The following is an 18187-nucleotide window of genomic DNA, read 5'->3' on the forward strand; positions in this document are numbered from 1 at the left end:
GTACCTGACAATTTCCAATCCTTTTTGCAACTGAATTCTACCAAAACATCAAAGGGAGTGGAAGACTTGACATTAATAGCATGCAAGTCTGAAAATACTGCCAAAAGCCTAGAGAAAAGAATGACAATTTAGAACAGAGATGGGTTCATTTCCTAACCCAATTTCATACCCCTTCAAAATTTAGTTTAGTACCTGTGAACTCCATTTCCCCAGTATTTGATTGGGGCTAGATAAGCCTCTTTGCGGTTTTATAGCAGACCACTAGTGCACAACGTACATTTATACAAACACACACGCACACACCTTTCTGCAAGAACAGAAACAGCATGGTCAGTAAGGTAAAGAGAAACTAGTAAATTCAAAAGCAAGTCCGTTGGGAGCTATCATGATTACCTTGCTGATTGGCCTCCATGGATGACTGCTTACAGTCCTGCGCATAGTGTCCACTTATACCACAATTGTAACATGAAACATTCCCATTCTTCTTGGGCCCCGATCCATTTGTGTTGGCAACTACGTTAGGTGCTGGATATACAGGATAGTACCTCCCAAATCCTGCCATTTGCTGCATACCATAGTTGGCTTGGCTCCCCATTACTGGGTCATGCATCAGTCCATTTGCATATGGAGTCTGAGGCAGGAAAAAAGGAAGTTGTGTTCCATTGCTTTGATGTGCTTGGTTGAGGTAGCTGCCATTGCAAAGAGATGGCAGAGTGAAGAAAGGTGGAACTCTGTAGACTTGTCCATGAATAGGGTTATGATAAAAATAGCTATTGATCTGAAGGCTTCCATTGGACCCACAGCTGCATCTACGTCCACAAGAACCACAAGCCCCAGACCCCAACTGCTGTGGAGGCATTAAAGTCCCATTAGTGTTAGTATTTCCAACAGCATTTATATAGGATGTGCTGTCACTCTGCGCAGTGCTGTGTGTTAAAGCAGGGCTTGGGCTAGGGGCAGGGCCTGGTGTATGGGTAGGTATTGCAGGGGGAATAGTTGACTGGATCTGACCAACACCTAAACCAGCTGATTGAGGTGGTGTGGAAGTTGCTACAGAGTTCAGCACATTTGTATTCTGGTTGGGCAACACATTGGTAGCATGAGGAGTGCCTGGCAAAGTATAGGAAGCCGGTGGAGGTGCTGTTGAAAGACCAGCTGCGGGAAGAACTACCTTTAGACTGGTAGGCTGAGGGATTGCTCCGGTGTTCCCCTCAATATGAGGCACCATTTGATTCAGTCCTACCACTTGGGATGCAGGTTTTGTGATGGGATCTGTATTAGGAACTGGGGATCCTGGAAAACTACCTGGGCTGTGGACTGGGATAAAGGCAGTATTTGGTGAGCCAACGCTTAAGTTTGCTGTTGGTTGCTGTGGTCCATTAACTGTGCAATTTTCAGATGACCCCTGCGAAGAGGGTATTTTCAATCTGTGTATTGCCAAGTGCAAAGCTGGGCTACCAGGCTGTACAGAATGTGGAAGGAAAGTAGATGGTACTGGAAGAGGGGAAGCCAACAGCTCAAGGCGTTTTTCAGATTCACCAGAAGTCATTGGCCCTATTCCAACTGGAGTTGGATTTGCAGATTCTCTCATTGGCGAGATAGCGACAGGAGTGGTAACAAGCATTCCCATTGTTTTACCATCAGCAGATATGGGTGGTGGAACTACAGCTTCAGGTTTCTGTGCACCATTGTGCATCACACAGTGTAAGGCAGGCATAAATGAAATATGTTGAAACTTTGAATTTAAAGGATCCTCTGAAATACTTCCATTCTCATTACTCACTGAAGAAATCTGAGCAGCTGTTGCTTTGATGTTCGATGGACTGACAGCACCATAAACAGTAAACCTGCCTGCGTTTTGTTTCCCAGAGTCCTCTGAATTGCTGTCTGTATCTGTTGAAGATAAAGCATTAGTGAAAAACTAAAAATGCAAACTTGAGGTTTACTGAATTTTAAAGGCACAAATAAGTGTTATTTCACCTTGATGTAGATGAAATTAAAGACTGTTTATCCACCTTTCCAGCTTGGGTTGGACTGATTTTGAATTAGAGGCATATCTGCCTTGCTTTCCATTATTTGCTTTCACCAAATAATCCACTTGCTAATTTGTGTTTGTGACTTCTATATCCATATGTATAAGTGGAGGGCACAGAATAAATTAAGCTACTCCCATCCACCTGGAAAGATGGGAAATAACTATGCCCCCAGCTGGTACAATTCTCAAAATACAGGTGGCAGGGGAAGAGGAGAAAAGATCTCAAACGCACCATGTATAGTTAAACAACTTTTCTGCTCCTTTAGCTTTTAGGACAGTCAAAACATTTTTATCTACTGCACTGTCAAACACAAGTAATCTACAGCACGGGTTCTCAACCTTTTTCTTTCTGAGGACCCCCAACATGCTATAAAAATTCCACAGCCTAGCTGTGGCACAGCTGTTTTTCTGCATGTAAAAGCCAGGGCCAGCGTTAGGGAGCAGCAAACAGGGCAATTGGCCAGGGCCACACACCACAGGGGGCCCATCAAAGCTATGTTGCTCAGGCTTTGGCTTCAACCCTGGGTGGTGGGGCTTGGGACCCCAGGCTGCAGTCCTGCGCGATGGGGCTTTGGCTTTCTGCTCTGAGCTCTAGCAAGTCTAACACTGGCCATACTCGGCAGACCCCCTGAAACAGAGGGCCCTGGACCCCGATTGAGAACCACTGATCTACAGCACTGAAAACAAACAAATATGGTTAGCATTGAGATTTATACACAATAGGTTTGCTACATTTTAAAAAAACAAGGTGTTTTCATGTGTCTTTTCAATTTTCAAAGCAAGCATTTCTAGTATTTAACCAAGTTTCTTAAGTGTTAAGAGCCCCAACACAATATTAAGTGGATGAAAGCCAGAAAGCAAACATGACCACTAGTCCATCATTCAGAGCAAATAAAAAAATGTAAGTAAATGGTGAAAAATAAATTAAGACGTTAATACCTTAGTCTTTTATCAACTCAGGTAGGGGATATTTAAAGATATACACAGTGATTTTTACCTTGACAGTGTTCCTAAAAACTAAAGAGAAAAGGAATACTTGTGGCAGCTTAGAGACTAACAAATTTATTTGAGCATAAGCTTTTGTGAGCTACAGCTCACTTCATCGGATGCATTCCCCACTGTATTTTCAACTGAATGCATCCGATGAAGTGAGCTGTAGCTCACGAAAGCTTATGCTCAAATAAATTTGTTAGTCTCTAAGCTGCCACAAGTACTCCTTTTCTTTTTACGGATACAGACTAACACGGCTGCTACTCTGAAACCTAAAAACTAAGACTGTCTGCCTTAACCAAAGGAAAGCCAGGCAATCCAAAAGGAACAAACCATGAGAACAACTTCTAGTGTCTGCATAAAAAAAAAGCTTAGTCCTTCCTATACAGCTTATGCCACCATGCATTACTCCTCATGGTCGCCTTCCCAACCCTGGCTCCTACCCAGCCTTGTGTTCACCCTGCCTCCATTGCCCAGCTCCACAATATACTCTGCATATATCCTCAGTCAACATCACATTTGGTTTTATGTTTATAAAGCTGAACGTAGAAGAAGAGTATAAGACACTGAGTGGGGCTAATTAAGAGGCACATAGGGAAGAGTTCTGAAAATGCTATGCAGGGAGCATGAGGCGGGGATGAGCGCCAAGTCTCTTACAAGTAAACATACAAAATTACAGAAGATGAAAAGTTTCACACAAAAAAAGTGCGGCAAGTTTTTCTTGATTTATCAGATTGAGATGTTACAGCTGAAAACATGACAAGGTGTAATCGTGCCGCACATTTGGAATCTTACAGCGGAATCTCAATGGGGGGATTTTGTACATTTGGTATAAGGCTGAGCATTGCTCCTTTTTCCTGGGGTATATGTTAACGGCAATATATTTATCTTGGGGAGTTTTTTGTATGTTTTATACTGAAGTAAAATTCAAAGCTATTTTTAAAAGCTTTTGAAAATAGACCCTCTCAGGAAGGCAGACAGCAGAACATTCTCCAGAAAACTTATTTCAAATACAGATTATGGAGTCACCTCAAACCAGCAGTGAACAAATGCGATATCTGTACATCATCTCATTGCATTTCGTATAACTTTGTAATTTCCAAGGAAATCCTTATCAGTTAAACAAGCTTTGGAAACTGCCAAAATGTTGTCGCATTATTGAAAGTAGATCCTTAACTTGTTACAGAACTTTGTGTGCAGGAGATATATTGTTTGTTCACAGCTTTCTGGAAACATGTGACATGCACTATACTCCTTCACAGTAAATAGACGGCTTGTGTCTTCCAATGATGTTGCTAATTAAAGTATATAAAGCACATTTTCCTACTGTCATATGACTGCATATGTGTCAAGGGGTTATTATAATGGTATAAAATGAAGGGTACCAGTTAAGTATTGCAAAGCAAAGATTAACATTTCTTGCCTTCAGGAATCAATACTACAAAATGTATCACCTAGGTACTCTCTACCATCAACACAAACATGCGTACTTGGATGTAAGTTAAGTCTCAGAAGCGTTACTTAATATAACTTTGGTGTTTTAAAAAGAAGAGGAAAAACCTTAGTGAAATTTATGGAGCACTGTTTGCTTGGAGGCATAAAATTAGTCAATTGGTAAATTGAGTACACCTAAAATTGGGAGTTATTTAACATTGCAAAACAGGGTTTTGAAATAGCAGTGAAAACCTGAATCCTGACCAGCTGGCAATGTAGTAATCAAATATACGACGGAGGCAATCACAGTTACACTACTTATAAATATAGTATGGGAATAAAGATTAAATCAGACCGTCAGTAGAGCATTCCAGAGTAAAAGTGGTCAAGCTCAACGTTTGCCCTACTGAGGTGTTCGAAGTGTACACACACACACACACACACACACACCACTGCACAAATCCAACCTCTGTCCTTCTCTTCTTCACTTTCAAAGCTTTCCCTCCCATCATGTTGTGGGCTAGAAGGAGAACTGTAACTCTCTGAAGATGTTTCTCCACATGTGTCACGTCCAGATCCAACGTCCAAATTCAGATCTAAAAATAAAAAGAACCTCTCTTTTTATTTTGTATCACACTGTATGGCAGCTGGGTTATTTTGGATTGCTCACGCCCTGCTAGTTCAGATTTATTTATATATATCTCCAAAAGAACTAAAAGAAAGGATAAATGCTCAGTCAAATGGTGTCCTTTGCTGAACTGCAGTAGATCAGTCATGTCCTCTCTTTTGAATTGCTATCAAATATACTGTTGGGGGACTTTCAACCAAACACTTCCCCACCTTAGACTTACTGGGAGAAAGTTCAATTTCTTGGGGAGTTTTAATAGTTAAATATGTAGTAGAACCGAGTCACGATAGATCAGGGGTGGCCCAGCTGTGGCTCCGGAGCCACATGCTGCTCTTCAGAAGTTAATATGCGGCTCCTTGTATAGACACTGACTCGTGGGCTGGAGCTACAGGCACCAACTTTCCAATGTGCTACAGGGTGCTCATGGCTCAACCGCTGGCCCCACTCCACTCCTTCCCCCAAGGCCCCCACCCTTCCCCTAAGTCTGCCACGCCCTTGCTCCTCCTCCTCACCCCCCCGCCCCAAGCCTCCTGCACACCACAAACCAGCTGATTGCAGAGGGTGGGAGGCGCAGGGATGGAGGATTAGGTGCTGATCAGCAGTGCTGGCGGGTGGGAGACACTGGGGGCAGGGAATCTGACGGGGGGCTGCTGACGTGTTACTGTGGCTCTTTAGCAATGCACATTTGTAAATTCTGGCTCCTTCTCAGGCTCAGGTTGGCCATCTCTGTGATAGATCATATCACCCATCTTACCCAACCAAGTGCAAGCAGACTTCCTGGGAGTGAGAATTTTGTATTCACTCAAATGAGATTGAAAAACCAAGGTAGTCTAACATTCTCTTAGATATAAAGGTCAATACTTGCTGCTCTGGTCACTGAAAATAAGATCCTCAAGTGGAATCTCAGAAGTATCTGACAGTGTACGAAGCTACAACATAACTAGCTAATGGCATGGCAAGACTAGAAACAAGAACCAAAGACCAGAGATGGGAGATGTCATGAAAGACAAAAAGTGGTCAAGTTTTACCAACCCAAAGAGAACATTTTTAGACCACACCTGGTTATAGCTACAGAGGAATTCCAGCATGCCATTCAGGAAAGACATTCTTCACAGACTGAAGTGCAATAGCTCTGCCTTTGAGCCCATTCCAGATGCAGCTCAGTATGATGTGCAAATATAACCTAGCTGATCACAAATGTTTGGGAAGAAAACGAGTGACCATCTCACCGTAAGTAACTGAAAGTCAGGGTAGACACGACCAGCTTTCTTGCCATATGCTAAGCAACAAGCAGGCAAGCACATGCTATAACTACTACCTTGAAATCGACAACTCCAAATAAAAGCAAATTGCTTTATTTTTTATTTATTTATTTTATTATTTATATTTATATTTATATTATTTTATTATTATTATTTTTTTACTTGTGATTTGGTTATCACCTTGGCTAAGGTCCCCGTCAGGCAACATTCAAATGGTAATTGCTCCTCCAGAATACTACTGCATTATGGACTTCCATACAAAAGGAACAATTCAGACATACCTTAACTTCTGAACCTGTCAGAGGCATCGCTCTGGCCTCCCTACTCCCAAAATCCCCCAGAATTTCCCTTTACAGAATTCTTGATATATATATTGTCAGTCTTAAACAATAAGCTCTCCAGAGCAGATAATCATGCTGTATAAAACACCATGTAAATTTACAGTGTTAAGTGACTGCTTGCCATTCCCTCAAAACACCACAATATTCAAATACAGGATATTACCTGAATCTTATCGGGGTTAAAATTTAAATCACCTCTCTCTTATCCAAACAAAAATATATGCCAGACAGTCACCACAGTGTAGAGTTGGGTTAACAAAGGATACAAGTAATTATCTTCATTAGAATATTTTACTGCAGATCAAAACATCCCTTAGCATAGTCACACAGATTGAAAAAAGGACCCAAGATAGAAGTCTATAGCATTTCAAGAATGAATTATTTCAACCAAGTATCCCTCAACACTTTGAGGCCTCTTCCAGGACTGAGTTCAGCCACTAGGTGGTATCAATACCTTATTATCAATTGCAATCAAAGATTATCAGCAAGGACAGACATTTTTGTCCATAGCTCATGCCATGACAATCTGAACTGGACTGACTGAAGTATCAGAGGTTGCATGTTGTTCTAATACATAATGTTGCTTAAATGCGTGGGCCGAGGTCCACATTGCAGTCTTACAGAAGTCCGTAATAGGAATGCGGCAAGGAGTCCAGTGGCACCTTATAGATTAACAGACATATTGGAGCATAAGCTTTCGTGGGTGAATACCCACTTCATCGGATGTATGTAGTGGCATAATAGGAATGTTAAGGAACGCTGTGGAAGCTAATAAGGCCCTGGTGGAATGTGTGCGAATCTTTGCAGGGGGTTGCCAGTCATGTTGATGGTAAGTTTGATGCAATCTGAAATCCATTTGGATAGCCTCCGTTTAGATATGGCGTCCCCTTTGGATCATTTAGTAATAGAGACGAATAGTTTTGGGGACTTATGAAATGATTTAGTTCGATGTAAAAGGCTATTGCCCTGCCTGCATCTAGGGTATGTAACAGGGACTGCCATACCTCGTTGGGCTTGGGGTAGAATGCCGGTAGATAGATGGGCTGATTGAGGTGACTTTAGGCAAAAAACTGGGTGGGGGAAGGGGAGGGGGGGAATTCTCAGGGAAACCGTCTTTGAAAAGAATTGTGTATGGCGAGTCTGCCATGAGAACTCCCAACTCTCCCACCCGTCTGGCAGATGTAATGGAAAGGTGCATGGAAAGGTGCAGTTGAGAGCATGCTGCCATGGGCTCAAATGGAGGGTCTGTGAGGACTTGTGTGGTCTTGTTTTTGATGATCAGTAAGAAGTGGGAGCAAGCGTTGTTAATGGCTTGTAGTTCTAAAACTGAGATCTCAAACTCAAATCACCATGAGGGCCCCATGAGGACTAGTACATTGGCACGAGGGCTGCATCACGGACACCTTTTCATATAAAGCCCCCCCCACCCTACCCCACTCCATCCCTTCCATGAGGCCCCACCCCTGCCCCACCTCTTCTCACCCCTTCCCTGCCCCCATTCCAACCCCTTCCCCAAATCCCTGCCCGGCCCTGCCTCTTCTTCACCTCCTCCCCTGAGCACACAGCTCCCCGCTCCTCCCCCCGGAAAGCGCCGCCAAAGCCCGGAGGTAGGCAGAGGAGTGGAGACGTGGCATGCTGGGGGCGGCGAGCTTGGCAGCCACAGGAAATAACTCCAGGGGGTGGGGGTGCAGAGACCTTGGCAGGCCACAGCAAATAAATCTGGGGGTGTGGCCTGCGTGTTTGAGACCCCTCTTCTAAAAGATTTATGTGGAGAAGGGATTCTGCTGGGGACCAACGGCCCTGGATGGAATGTGAGTTCAGATGTGCCCCCAAGCCCAGGAGCGATGAGTCAGTAATGATGGTCATCGTTGGGGAAATTTGTACAAGAAGAACCGCTGCACAGACATGGTCTGGTTGTGTCCGCCAGAGTAGGGAGTCTTTTTTTGTTTGGCATTGTGAGGTGCTTGTTTACTTTGGGATATAAACTCTGGAGTCAAGCTTGTAGATATTGCATGTGTAGTCTTGTGTGCCTAACAAACATCGTGGCAGCCATGTGGCCTAGTAGTTGCAGGCAAGTCCTGGCAGTGACTTACAGGCTGTTTTGTGCTGTGGAGATCAGGTTGGTTAAGATGAGAAATCATTGTGGTAGAGAGGCCATCATCTTGGGAGAAATGAGGTAGGCTCCAATCAACTCTAGTTTTTGCACTGGTGTTAGTGTTGATTTTTGTGCATTTATTCGGAGGCCTAACCTCATGAAGAGAGCTGTCAGCTGTTTGGTGCACTCTGATGCTGCTTGTTCTGTAGGTGCTTTCAGCAGGAAGTCGTTTAAGTATGGGAGTATCAAAGTTCCTTTCTTGAGGAGACAGGGCGCCATGATAGCAAGGACCTTTGAAAAAACTAGAGAAGTAGCGGATAGGCCAAAGCGTAGGATCTTGTACTGGAAATGATCCTGTCCTATGGCTGGAATTATGGTGGCTAACGTGCCATCTTGAAGTATTGGATTTTCACGAAGTTGTTGAGTGGAAGATTGAGAATGGGTCTCCACCCTCCTGTTTTATTTCTGTATGAGGAAATAATGTGAATAGAAGCCCTTCCCCTTCTGTTGGTATCAGTTTTACCGCTCCTGGATGTACGAGGTGGGTTACCTCCTGTTGCAGTAAGGCTTTGTGAGAAGGGTCCCTGAAGAGAGAGGGAGGATTGGGGGGGAGGGGAGTAAAGGAATGAAGTATCCAACCTCAATTATCTCCAGTACCCATCTGTCTGTTGTGATGGACTACCAGACTGGGTAGTAAGGAATTAGGCTGCAAATGGTTGAGACATGGGGAGGGGTTCCAGTACTGAAAGATGTGGTGTTCTCGGGTCCTTGAGCAACACATCAAACTTGCTGGTGGGAGGTTGTTTGTTAGATATTGCATATTGAGGTGGAGGCTGGTGTCTTCTTGCGGGCCCCTGTTTTGGCCCTGTACTTCATACTAAGTGTTTGTGTCTATGGTGTAAACCAGTATCTCTGCATGTTATAATATTTACTCTGTCTTCTCTTGTTCCTAGGAGTATAAATTCCCAGGGATTTCACTGTTGCCCTTGATGTCTTGGCCATGAAGAGTTTGGAGCCCTTCAAAACAGCAGATCCTCAATTGTTAATTGCATCTCTCTGGGCTTTTCCAGAGAGATGCAACAAAGAAGATGATCTCATGGCTATCACAGTAGCTGTAGACCATGCTGCCATGTCTGCAGAGTTCAAGGCGGCCTATAATGCCATTCTGGCAAGCAATCAGTTGTCCCTCAGAGGTGAGGGCTCTAAACTCATATTTTTTCTCCTCGGGAAGAAATTCAATAAAGTCTACACAATTTATGTGAAATTATTCACATAATTATCCACAGGGACATCACTCGAAGTTGGTATAGTTGTACACGTCGGTTGTGGTAGACCGAAGGTAGGTGGAAGCATGCCCTGTAGTTGCATGGAGCTGCTTGGTACAGAGTGTCTTGTTGGCAGCATAGGTTTTGTTTTCCCCTTACTGTCTATACCTGAGCTGGCTCTCGGAGTCCTTAGCTCTCTTGTGGTACCCATGGTACCAAAAGGTGCCACAGCTTCAGTGGTAGAAACTTCTGGTGTGGTCGGTACCAACTGTGTATGTCGGAACGGGGACTGCCGTTTCTTGGTCATTTCCCAAGTTGGCGAATCCAAAATACACTTTTTAGCCACCTTTTTGGTTGGGTGGTTGGTTGTCTGAGCCTTAGAAGAAGAGCCTCTGTCAGAGGCTGTTGTGGGTGACTTTTGCCTGGGGGTTATGGGGGTTGAAAAGGGAGGTCTGTGCTTCTGGCTCAAATGCAGGCTTGAGGGACTTCTCCATTAGGAGTAATTTCAGTTGCAAGTCCCTGGCTTTCCGGGTTCTGGCTTTTACTTATGGCAGTGTGGACACTTTTGAGATCCGTGTATCTCGCCTAGGCAGTGGACACACTCAGTGTCCGTCCAACACTGGTATCGATAGCCTACAGGTGAGGCAGTGTTTGAAGCCTGGGGAACTGGGAATGCCCCTAAGGGGAGAGTTTTGTCTCCCCACAAGGGGAGAACCGAAAATAACGGTTCAACGAAAACCTACTTCTAATCGGGAAAACAGATTTTTTTTCCCCCCTTCAAGAGATAGGCAAGGATGAAAAGAAACAAAAAAGGGTTGACTGTCTCTAATAAAACGAGAAATAACTGGGGGGTTATTTTATGCTAAGTAAGCTCTGAGGTGATGCTAAATGCTCCAACTCATAGCCAAAAGCAGTAGAGAGGGTTGGTCGCACAGAGCCAGATAACTGCCTGAAGCAGTGCGAGACGAGGACAGTGCATGTGTGACCCAACTGGGCACTGCTACTATAAATCTCCGATTATGATAGCAGGGGCACATGAACACCTAAAATGGATCACCCACAGGGACATCACTCGAAGAACACCACTACCTTCTAGAACCTAAGAAATGTTCTCTACTTGGATAGCTTACTATTAGAGCTGGTTAAAAAAATTACATATTTAGGGAAGGTCACACATTGGCTTGCTGAAATTTCAAAAATGTCTGTGTACTTAAGTCTCATAAGACAATCCTCTAACAAATAGGATTAACACTTCAGAACAGGAAAGGGATGGGGTTACTAGAGAGGAGAAAAAAAACAGAGGAGAGAATGAATTCTTGAGAGGACAAAGCTGAAAAGACCAGCAAGACAAACTTATAGCAGTAGCATTTTGGACAGACTGTGGGTGCGTGAACAGAAGACTTCTGCAGTGAGGAGAGGGAAGATCTGAAATGGCAAAAATGTGACTTTGGTGATTAGCTGGATATATGGGAGAAAAATGCAGATGACAGATTATGAGCCTGGGAAAAAGAAAGATAGCAAAGATATGGAAAGCAGAGTGATTAGGAACAAAAGTTAAAATTGAGATATTAGTTTAGATTTACTGTGTTAAAATCCCACTAAGGAGGAGGGTGAGAAGAAAAGGGAAAGTAGTTAATGAATAGCTGAAGTGTTACTTCTAATATTATAATCCTGCTTTCCAACAATGCTTCTCCCCACCCTCTTCCTCACAACAATAGCTGGAGGAGGAGGAGGAGGAGGAGGGGAGGAAAGGACAGAAGTGAAAATGGTACTCCTGGGAAACTTATGTGCCAAAAAAATTAAAAATTCTGCATATTTTCTGTCAAAACAGAATATAATGACTCCAGTTTCAATAATTTTGGAAATGTATTTCAAAAATACCTGTCAACAAGTATGTCAACAATACAGACAACAGCAAAGATGATTTTCCCCAGGAGTAGACAGTTAAAGAAACCCCTACAATAACCCAGTTCCAGTTGGGGGTGGGGATAAGATGGGGCTGGGGGAGGCCTCAGAGCCCAGACACCTGCACTCCATTCCTCCCAGAGCCCAGCCACGAGGAACCCCTCAGCCCAGACAGCAGCACCCCCACAGCCTCCCCCGAACTGTTTTACTGTCCCACTGAGGGACATGATGTGGTGTGGCCCTGCCCTTCCTCACCCCCTTTATAGCGTAACCCGGTGTCCTGTTTTTGACCTTAGTTAAAGGTCTGGTTGGCAGTGCTGAGGCAGGCTAGTCCCTACCTATCTCAGGGCACCACGCTGCACCCCAGAAGTGGCCAGGAGGTCTGGCTCATAGGTGGGGGCACCACAGGGCTCCGCATGCTGCCCCCGCCCTGAGCATCAGCGCCACAATCCCATTAGCTGTTACTGGCCAATGGGAGCTGGGGAGGGGGCACACGCGAAAGACCCTCCTGTCCCCTGCCCACCCTGCACCTAGGAGCTGGACCTGCTGGCTGCTTCCGGGGTGCAGCACGGAACCAGGACAGGCAGGCAGCCCTGCCTTAGCACCGCTGACCAGAAGTCGCCCAAGGTAAACCCTGAGGGCCCAAGCTCAAACCCCAAACCCCTGCCCCAGCTGTGAGGCCCCCCTCCTGCACCCCAAACCCCTCATGCCCAGCACCAAGCCAGCACCCCCTAGCCCAGAGCTCGTATACCCTCCTGCACCCCAACCCCCAGCCCCCAAACCCAGAGCCCCTCCTGCACCCCAGAGCCCTCACCCCATCCCACCTCAACCCCCTGCCCCAGCCCAGAGCCCCCTCCCACACCCTGAAGCCCTCATCCCCAGCCCCACCCCAGAGCCAACACCCTGAGGCCAGAGCCCACACCCTAACCCCCGCCTCAACCCACAGCCCCCTCCCACATTCCAAATCCCTGGGCTCCGCCCCCAGCCTGGGGCCTCCTCCTGCAGCCCAAACCCCTCATCCCCAGCCCCACCCTAGAGCCCACACTCCCAGCTGGAACCCTCACCCCCTCCAGCACCTCAACTACCTGCCCCAACCCTGAGCCCTTTCTCGCACCCTGACCCCTCATTTCTGGCCCACGCCAGAGCCCACACCCCCATCCTCAGCCCAGTGAAAGTGAGTGAGGGTGAGGGAGAGCACACCACCGAGGGAAGAGGAATGTAGTGAGTGAGGGGCAGGGCCTCAGGTAGGGGTGGGGTTAGGGTGTTCGGTTTTGTGCAAACAGAAAGTTGGCAACCCTACCCCTTTGCCAGAGCTGGCTGGGTCTCCCAGGCCCTCTCCTGTCCCTGGGAGAATGAGGATCAAAGAGCATGCAGCCTCCAGGCCCACCAGGGTGGGCGCACCGCTCACTGCGAGCTGGCCTCTGCAGAGTCCAGTGACCCCTACTGGCAGCCAGAAATTCTGAGGGGGTACACCAGGAAGTGTGTGAAATTCTGCATTGCACAGTGGCACAGAATTCCTCTAGGAGTAAAGTGGCAGAGAAGCTCTGATCATACCAGTTAGGAACCAGACTATCAACCAGTAGAATACATGAACTGCCGAGGTGGTTTAAAATAAAATAATCTCACTCCATTTGAAGGCATTAATTTGAGTGTGCAATTTCAATTATTCTACAAGTTGTGCCATTGTAGCAAAATCACTCTAGTGACAGAGGGATTATCAGAACTGCATGAAAGTATTCTGGTAGCCAAGAGGCCAATGGGGAGAGGAGAAAGCACAACTGAAGTGAGAAAGGGGCAATACCTATAGCTTGTACAGGCCTACATATTTTATATGGAAACAAGATCAAAGTTATAGGACTTTGTGACCTTAGACAGGTGTGACCTTTACTCCAGTCAATATGTAGTAACAGATATTATACACTAGGAAGACAGGAAAACATCTTATTTTTTATTTGTTCTCTGGAATTCAGTAAGTAACATTTGGCCAGTACACCACCACTGCTGCAGATATGATAGCACTCACTTAAGACATCTCATTTTTTCACCTTCAGAGGTATCTGAATACTTATGGACACCTGGCACACATTTTAGTTATGTTAACAGGCACAAATCCAAAAGGAAAGTGCCTTTACTATCTGCAAATCACAACTCAAGACAACTGAATAAAAATTAAGACACTAAAAATTAGGGCAGTCAGTTAATTGCAGTTAACTCATGCGACTAACTCAAAAATTAACCGTGATTAATCGCAATTAAACAATAGAATACTAATTTAAATTTAAATATTTTGGGATTTTTTCTACATTTTTAGATATATTGATTACAATTACAATACAGAATACAAAGTGTCCAGTGCTCACTTTATATTTTTTTATTACAAATATTCGCTCTGAAAATGATACAGTATTTTTCAATTCACCTCATACAAGCACTGTAGTGCAATCTCTTTACCATGGAAGTGCAACGTGCAAATGTAGATTTGTTACATAACTGAACTCAAAAAACAAAACAATGTAAAACTTCAGGGCCTACAAGTCCACTCAATCCTACTTCTTGTTCAGTCAATCACTAAGACAAACAAGTTTGTTTAGAAGAGAAAAAGCTGCACGCTTATTTACAATGTCACCTGAAAGCAAAAACAGGCATTTGTATGGCACGTCTGTAGTTGGCATTGCAAGGTATTTACGTGTCAGATGTACTAAACATTTGTATGCCCCTTCATGCTTTGGCCACCATTCCAGAGAACATACTTCCATGCTGATGATGCTCATCAGGGTGGATAAAAATCAATGATTAAAAAAATAAAAATTTCTGATTTAAATTGGATTTTTTTGATAAAATGATTTTTGAGAAAAAACCTATCTAAAGATAAAGATATATTATAGCTCAAAGATATATCATGGAATAGGGATTATAAAATCTAATTCTATAGTATGAGACAATATATTCATGTAATGTTTAAGAAAAGTTTTGTAAGTGAGTTTCAATAGTTCATGGATTAAGAATCCAATCTTATGAGGTTCCAGGGGCTTCTGTATAGATTTAGGTTAATCTATCTACCTAATAGGACTCAGTGCTCAGTCTAGAGGATACCAGCAGAGATGCTTAGTTTTGCAGTTCTCAAACTGTGGATGTGTGTCTCCAGGAGGTAACATGCTTGTTAACAGCAAAAACGTTTTTAAAGAAATATATATAGAGATGAGAAGTGACAGACCTCAACCCTATCGTCCCTCTGCAAATTTGTGTACAAAGAGTCCATCCCTTACCTCTCTCTAGAAGTGCAAAGTTTCAAAAAGTTCAATGAATAGAAGATTGTTGGGGCAGACTAGATCTGGACAATGAGAAGAAGTCTGGCGATAAATGTGAGAAGGGAGGAACAGGCAGTAGAAACAAAAGTGAAATTGTTTGAGCAGCATATTACAGAAGTCTTGAGGTCTTTCCTTCATTGATTTGAGATCTACCATATTCTCTCACTAGAAGGGAAAACCTATAATGGCAGCAGGCCATGAGAGACCCAGTTTTGGAATATTTTAATGAAGTTCCTTAACCTGTGGGTAAGACAGGCATACATGCAAAATGCAAATAGTACAACCAAGAAAGGCAAGGCCTGGTTGCCCAAATGAAACATCATGAGAAGTGTTCCTTCTCAGGAGGAAGCTGCGTTGAAGATGATGAAAGGAACATGAAAGGATGTGGATAAATTGGAGAGAGTCCAGCGAAGGGCAACAAAAATGATTAGGGGTCTGGAACACATGAGTTATGAGGAGAGGCTGAGGGAGCTGGGATTGTTTAGCCTGCAGAAGAGAAGAATGAGGGGGGATTTGATAGCTGCTTTCAACTACCTGAAAGGGGGTTCCAAAGAGGATGGCTCTAGACTGTTCTCAATGGTATCAGATGACAGAACAAGGAGTAATGGTCTCAAGCTGCAGTGGGGGAGGTTTAGGTTGGATATTAGGAAAAACTTTTTCACTAAGAGGGTGGTGAAACACTGGAATGCGTTACCTAGGGAGGTGGTAGAATCTCCTTCCTTAGAGGTTTTTAAGGTCAGGCTTGACAAAGCCCTGGCTGGGATGATTTAACTGGGAATTGGTCCTGCTTCGAGCAGGGGGTTGGACTAGATGACCTTCTGGGGTCCCTTCCAACCCTTATATTCTATGATTCTATGAACATGTCTGAACATACAGGATCTTCAGGTTGGTAACCAACAAGAACGCACTTATGTAGAAATCCATGATTAAATCGAGTCTTCCCGAGTTCCAGATCCACCCCGATGCTCATTAAAAAAAATATAGTGTTAAATTAGTGACTGAACACCTTGGAGGAGAACCGTATGTCTCCTGCTCTGTTTTACCTGCATTCTGCCATATATTTCATGTTATAGCAGTGACCCAGCATATGTTCATTTTAAGAACACTTTCACTGCAGATTGACAAAATGCAAAGAAGGTACCAATGTGAGTTTTCTAAAGATAGCTACAGCACTCTACCTAAGGTTTAAGTATCAGAAGTGCCTTCCAAACTCTGAGCGGGATGAGGTGTGGAGCATGCTTTCAGAAGTCTTAAAAGAGCAGCACTCAGATGCAGAAACTACAGAACCTGAACCACCAAAAAAGAAAATCAAAATTCTGCAGGTGGCATCTGACTCAGACGATGAAAATGAACATACATCAGTCTGCACTGCTTTGAATTGTTATTAAGCAGAACCCATCATCAGCATGGATGCATGTCCCCTAGAATGGTTGCTGAAGCATGAAGGAACATATGAATCTTTACTGCATCTGGCACGTAAATATCTTGTGACACTGGCTACAACAGTGCTATGCGAACGCCTGTTCTCACTTTCAGGTGACACTGTAAAGAAGAAGAGGACAGCGTTATCTCCTGCACATGTAAACAAACTTGTTTTTGTCTGAGTGACTGGCTGAAGGAGGACTGAGTTGACTTGCAGGCTCTACAGTTTTACATTGTTTTGTACATAGTTCTGCTTTTGTAAGTTCAACTTTTATGATAAAGAGATTGCACTACAGTACTTCTATTAGGTGAATTGAAAAATACTATTTCTTTTGTTTTTTTAAAAACGCAAATTTAATAAAAATAAAGTGAGCACTGTACACTTTGTATTCTGCATTGTAATTGAAATCAATATATTTGAAAATATAGAAAACATCCAAAAATATTTAAATAAATGGTATTGTATTATTGTTTAATCATGCGATTAATCGCTTGACAGCCCTACTAAAAAAGCAAAGCATTCCTGCAGTGCCTTCATTAACTCCATCAGCAGTTGAGGCTGTTCAACAATCCAAGTGCCCATCAGCGGTTTCCAAACTTTCTTCCAGAAGTTTGGTTACTCATCTTTAAACAAGATGAGCACAACTGATGCTATAACACTGAGAATACAATAGTAGAGTCTTCAGTTAACAAATCAGCACATAGTTTACCAGCATGAACTGTTTAATTTCTACAAAATGTACCTTCCAAAAGATAATGTAATGTGACAGAAGTTCTTTAAACTACCGTTTTTTAAGAAGTCACCTCCGGGAGGAGGAAAAAAAAACGATACTCACGACAAAAGGCTCATTAGCTATACTGTTTATGAGTGTAAAGGAACCTCTGAAGTGATCAAATAGGGAGGTTCCTATCTGTATTCCACACAAGTATGGATGCACACCATGCACCTGAGTGCAGAGATTCTCAACAAGCAATGTCCATTGGTGTGTACAGACACGCTTGCCTTCCTCATGCTCCAGACTGAATGCATAAAAAGGCAGTGTGGACCAATGAGATGTGTGATCGTCCTATCAGGATTCATCCCTTTCTGAATCTTCTAATTCAGGAAGATGACAAAGGGCTGACAACCTCAGAAGTTCCAGGAACAAAAATGGTTGGAGCCAGTTGGGTGCTGTGAGAATGACTCCGGCCCTGTTGTGAAGATGTTTCCCCAAGACCCGTGATAGCAGGGGAATAGGTGGAAAGATGCCATCTGAGTCGGTCCGTCCACGACAGCAGGGGAGCATCACCTTCGGAGTCACTGCCCATAGATGCTCTGGAGCTGTACTGGGGAAGTTACTTAGTCTGTGACATGGAGAGCCCATTGAGATGTTCCCACTAACTGAATGTCTTGCTCAGGACAGAACTCATGGTCTGCAGAGAAGTGCCTGCTTGGGTTGTCTGCTAATTAATTCTGAACACTTGGATAGCGATGTGGTTTCTTGTGCACCAATTCCAAAGCC

At 44.0% G+C, this 18187-nt stretch overlaps 1 protein-coding gene across 3 annotated transcripts in view; it reads right to left on the bottom strand.

Moving 5' to 3' along the window:
* The window catches only part of ZCCHC2 (zinc finger CCHC-type containing 2), a 73447-nt gene that overhangs the window by 2652 nt on the left and 52608 nt on the right, over positions 1-18187 (bottom strand). For 2 of the 3 annotated variants that reach the window (XM_048839712.2, XM_048839708.2), the window contains 2 exons: positions 4927-5055; positions 394-1893 (listed from right to left, as the gene is read on the bottom strand). In XM_048839712.2, the coding sequence (XP_048695669.1) occupies positions 394-1893; positions 4927-5055 (1629 nt within the window). The remainder of the gene's footprint in view (positions 1-393; positions 1894-4926; positions 5056-18187) is intronic. The other variant, XM_048839713.2, reaches the window with a different exon arrangement.

The sequence above is a fragment of the Caretta caretta genome, chromosome 2, assembly GCF_965140235.1.
Source record: "Caretta caretta isolate rCarCar2 chromosome 2, rCarCar1.hap1, whole genome shotgun sequence".
NCBI lineage: Eukaryota > Metazoa > Chordata > Testudines > Cheloniidae > Caretta > Caretta caretta.